We start from the raw sequence: 5327 nt of genomic DNA on the forward strand, positions 1-5327 counted from the left end.
CTTTCTTCTCAAACATACACAGCCTCACGCCTCTCTCTCATCTCCTCCACCTTTGTTTTATGAGCAAACTCAGATCGGCAAGATCTTGTGAGGCAGAATCGACAACAGCCACATGCAGCAGCTGCCGATCTCACCAGACAATTGGACAGCCTCTCTCTCTCTCTCCTCAAACTCATCAAACCCATGTCTCAACCTGAGGTTTTGAGGTTCTAATCGGCAAGAGCTTGTGAGGCGGAATGGACGGCAGCCAGATGCAGCAGCCGCTGATCTCATCGGACCAACTGGACATCCCTTCTCTTCATCTGCTTCCCCCTTCGCTGATTCCGCCCCATTCAGTTTCTCACTCAGCTAATGCTGCTCCCATAAGTTCGCCGCCAAGGACCACCACTCCCACTGCTCCCACCGCTCCTACCGCTCCATCGTGTCTTGGCATTCTCCCTGACAGTGACAAATGCAATGGTTCTCAATTTGTTCAGGTTTGATTTTCTTTTTTATTTTTTAAAAAAAAAAACATTGTTTTTTTGAAGATAATTATTTCCTCAAATTGGTTTCTCAAATTGCATTATATTTGAAGTTTGAATATTTGTCCTTATGATTATGGACATAGCTGAGTTCTATAGCTTAAGAGCTTATGATTTTGTTGGTTTTGAATGGGTATTTATTGTTGTTGGCAAGGATTTATATGCTACTTATTTTTTGGGAGTTTTTGAGTATAATTTCTGTTGAATAGGATGTTTAGGTATTTTGAGTTCTGAATATTGTTGTTGTTGTTGATCGTGACTGTTTGTAAGACTATAAGCAACTACAGTTTTTTTGCTGGGTTTATTAAAAAAATTAAATATTATTTTTCATATTGAATATTCTTAACACTATTGCTTTTTATTGGTTTTTGGCTTTAGGAAGAAGCTCAGTAAAGCCTATTGATGGCAATCCAAACACCCCCAGTAAATACAATAAGGAAATTAAGGCACCAATGATTGTGATGAAATTTGATTGTGATGATAGTGTCTATGAGTTTTACAAACAATATGCTCATAAAATGGGCTTGATTGTAAGGAAACAGTATGTTAGGCGAGGAAGTGCTGGACATGTTAAGAGGAGAACATTTTGTTGTTCAAAAGAAAGTGAACTATTGACAAACGTTGTGAACTGGTATCTTTTCATCACTCAATTTCACGAATTGGTTGTTTAGCACAAATGACTTGTCAACTTCAAAAGGATGGTATGTTAGAAGTTGTTTCTTTTCACAAACAACATAATCATGAGTTTGCTCCTTCTCTAATGAAACACATGTTAAGATCAAATAGGAAAATTACACCTGCCCAACAAGCTTTTGTGGATGATGCAAAAAAGTCTGGGGTATCAATAAAACAAACCATAGATTTGTTGAGCATGCGAGTTGGTGGTTATGAAAATCTTGGGTTTTTGAATGTTGACTATAAAAATCATGTAAATTCCAAGAGGAGAGAGGCTTTAAAGAGAGGATATGGTCATGTTGTGATGGATCACTTTAGAAAGATGCAATTAGAAGATCCATCTTATTTTTATTCTATACAACTTGATGATGATAATCAAATTTTGAATATTCTTTGGGCTGATTCTAGATCTATAGTTGATTATGGACACTTTGGGGATGTTATATGTTTTGACACCACTTATCGAACAAATTCATATGGTCGACCCTTTGTTCCATTTATTGGGGTTAATCATCATAAACCATCAATTGTCTTTGGTGCAGCTTTACTTTATGATGAAACTATAATGTCATTCAAGTGGTTGTTTGAAACTTTTTTGAGTGCAATGTCAGGGAAACAACCAAGAACTATATTTATAGATCAATCTGCTACAATGGCTAATGCAATAGAAGATGTGTTTCCTGAATCAAATCACCGTCTATGTGTGTGGCATATTTATCAAAATGCTGCTAAGCGTCTACATCATATATTTAATTCATCAAGCCAATTTCGAAATGCTTTTAGTAATTGTGTGTATGATTTTGAAGATGAAAATGAATGGATAGTTGCTTGGAATTACATGCTTGAGACATATGATCTAACTGATAATCCATGGTTGTGTGAAATGTTTGATGTGAAAGAGAAATGGTGTATGGTATACGGTCGACATAAGTTCACTACTGATATGAAAAGCACTCAATGCAGTGAGTCAATGAATAGTGTGTTGAAGAAATACTTAAAGCCAAAACATAGTCTTTTGCAATTTTTTGGACATTACTCTAGAGTTTTGTCTGATAAGCGAAGTCAAGAACTACAAGCAGAGTTCAAAATGAGACAAACAACACTAGTTTTACTATTTGATTTTGAGATGTTGAGACATGCTGCAAAGTTGTACACTTCTGAAATATTCAAAATGTTTCAAGATGAATATGTGAAGATTGTGGATTGTACTATTTACAAGGCTAGTAAATTTGATTCTATCACAGAATACAGAGTGAAATATCAAAGCAAAACTCAAGAGCACTTAGTCAAATATGAAGCCTCAACAACGACAGTCCAATGCAGTTGCATGAAGTTTAGCTTTTTGGGAATTCTATGTTCCCATGCTTTGAAAGTTCTTGACAAGAAAAATGTTTAGAGAATTCCAGCCCATTTTGTATTGAAAAGATGGACACAAGATGCAAAGGTTGGTTCTATAAAGGACTATCGTGGCATTGATGTTAAAGGTAGTGCTCAAGAGTCAGTGGGAAAGCGTCTTTCTCACTTGAGTCACAAATGTCTTCAAATTAACACATTTGCAGCAGAGAGAGAGATGATGTATGAACATGTTGATAAATATTTTGACAAATTATTGCAGGATTTGCAACAAATGAGAATTAAATGTTGTTTGTCCTCTATGGAGGATGAGGTCCATGGTGAAGTTGTTCCAAAAAATGTTTTACAAGGTGACAGTGGATTTGAGTCACATGTGGACATTTCTCAAGGCATATGTGGGATCAAAACAAAACCTACTGTAAGTCGGCCAAGAGGAAGGTTGAAAAGTTCATTAGAAAGGACAAAAAAAAAAATCTCAAAGTAAGAAGGATCAACCTAAAAAGACTAGTGGAGCAAGACAAGTTCAATCACGTGGTGGCCTAAATAGAGTAAGTTTATTTACATTCCATTATAGAACATGAATTTGTAGGTTCATATATTTGTTTTATGTGACAATTGTTTTTTCTTCCCACATAGGTTGATTCCTTAGTTAATATTAATTCTCACAAAGAACATAGTAATATTGAACAACCATCATAATTAGTAGATAACATAACTCAGGTATGATGCTACTACTTACATATTTTTTTCTAATATCCTACTAAACAATTACTAATATTAAAAGGTGACACATAAATTTATTTAAATATCATATATAAGAATCTTTCAGTTGTAATAATTTGGTTGGACAAGACAATGTTGTTAGGTTAAATGGTTTGAATCAGGTATACTTATAAATTTTGTCTAATATCTTACTACCCAGTTACTTTCATTAGCATAGAAAATGAAATATTGATTTGTTTAAATGCTATATGTAGGAATCTTTTGATTTTGAATTTTTGGTTGGACAAGATCACATTGGGTTATATGGCTTGAATCAGGTGTGTATAGTCGTTATGAATTTTGCTACAACTTAAACTTATATTTTCCTTTTAGTTATTTTTTCCATACACTTATTTTATATTTTGTGGCATATTTTGCAGGTTTCAATAGATCCTGATATTGACAAGCTTTGAAAAACACCATATTGGCTGTTTTCCTTGTGTTTTGCACAGCTTTTGGACAATATATTGGCTATTATATAACATCTAGTGGACAAAACTTTGACAGTATTTTTTGGATAGCACATTTGACTTTGACAAATTTTTGGAGAGCATATTTGACAATTTGGATAGATTTTTTGGACAGCACAATTTGGACAGATGCAATGGGAAAGTTCATTTTTATATTTTTGTATCTATGTATTTGCATATTTGAACAAGGCAGCTTTAAATGAATGCAATAGAATGATATGGATGGAAATTTAAATTCAGGAACTTTAAATTTAGCAATAGATTTGTTGAGCTTTTCTTTTTATTTGGCTCTCTTTAAGATTTAAGAATTTTAAATTTAGATATAGATTTGGTTGGCAAAAAACATTCAGTCTAAGGAATAGATTTCACAAAATGTTTACATTTTGTTCTTTCATTTTTGGGTCATTATACGCTTCTTATAAGGAATACTCGAACCCTATAGCTTATCCCTAAACAACCCATCCTTTCCTTCTCAATGAAGACAGTATTAAAGTTCTTCAAGTGACCCTAAACCCAGGTTGCATGTATTTCTATTTTACCACAAAAATTTATCCATCTATGGCATAGTAGTTGAAAACTTAATATGCAAAATACAATTATCTTTTTATTCCTTTTGATGCATATCTTATAGGTGTGTCTCTCAGATAAGTGCATTGTGCCATACAACACACATAACTGATGAGAAGATACAAATAAAGAGACTGTATTAGGCAATCCACTCACTCTACTTGATTGGCAAAAAATAAAGAGACAAATTATTAGATTGTCCACTTACTCTACTTGATTGGCATCATTTTAGTTCTTTGCTTTTATTTAGGAAAAGGTTTTTTTTTTCCCCGATTAATAACACTTTCCATTCATTACATCACCAAAGATAATCTGCTGAAAAACATCAATGCTACCTTGCACTTGTACACAAATCACCAACTAAGTGCCACTGGTTACACAAAGGAGGAAAAAAAACCACTTTTTACAAAAAAAAAAAAATAATAATAATAATAACTGAGGGAAGCCAAGGCTACAATTTCCAATAAATTTTCTACACTTTTGCTTTTAGTTTCACCTTATCTACAAGTCATGCTATACTTTACAAATTTTTTTGCTTCACTCTCAAAGTGCTAGTAGCACAAACTTAATTTCACCTTATCATGAATTTAGAAATTATTCATGATGGAGAGGCCATCATGCTCTAAACATGACATGAGTAGTGAAATACCAGAGTCTATAATAACAAAAACACATTCGTCCCATCAGTGTGAGTTTAACAAACTAACTATTTAAAATCTAGGAATTGGAGACACCATGTAATTATCACAGCAAGCAAAAACTAGAATTAAAAATGGTATTTTTTTAAAAATTAAAAAAAATAAATCTAATTATCACAACAGGAAAAAAAACTAGAATTAAATCATCCATATATATAAAGCGTACCAAAATAATCTCAAATACAGAGGGATTTGGTAACAAACCTGGAAAAAATCGGAGCCTTGGAAAGATGGGTGGTAGGATCGATGGTCCTCGGCGGCAAAGAGATGGATGGGGGACG

General features: G+C 33.6%; 1 protein-coding gene across 1 annotated transcript; it reads left to right on the plus strand.

Annotated features, from left to right (window-relative positions):
* Positions 1 to 236: 236 nt before the first annotated feature.
* On the plus strand, positions 237 to 3724 carry LOC136070487 (protein FAR1-RELATED SEQUENCE 5-like). The gene is made up of 6 exons (XM_065780490.1): positions 237 to 459; positions 900 to 1152; positions 1308 to 2448; positions 2812 to 2967; positions 3527 to 3589; positions 3692 to 3724. The coding sequence occupies exons 1-6, from the start codon at positions 237 to 239 to the stop codon at positions 3722 to 3724; spliced, it is 1869 nt and encodes a 622-aa protein (XP_065636562.1).
* Positions 3725 to 5327: the final 1603 nt, after the last annotated feature.

This window comes from Quercus suber, unplaced genomic scaffold (genome assembly GCF_002906115.3).
Source record: "Quercus suber isolate HL8 unplaced genomic scaffold, Cork oak 2.0 scaffold_237, whole genome shotgun sequence".
NCBI classification, from domain to species: Eukaryota; Viridiplantae; Streptophyta; class Magnoliopsida; order Fagales; family Fagaceae; genus Quercus; species Quercus suber.

Excerpts from the sequence above, each read along its gene's own strand:
- LOC136070487 (XM_065780490.1), top strand. The coding sequence starts at position 237 with ATGGACGGCAGCCAGATGCAGCAGCCGCTGATCTCATCGGACCAACTG. Across the intron at positions 1,153-1,307 it reads TTGACAAACGTTGTGAACTG|GAAAATTACACCTGCCCAAC; the intron begins GTATCTTTTCAT and ends AAGATCAAATAG. Across the intron at positions 2,449-2,811 it reads ATTCTATCACAGAATACAGA|GATTTGCAACAAATGAGAAT; the intron begins GTGAAATATCAA and ends AAATTATTGCAG.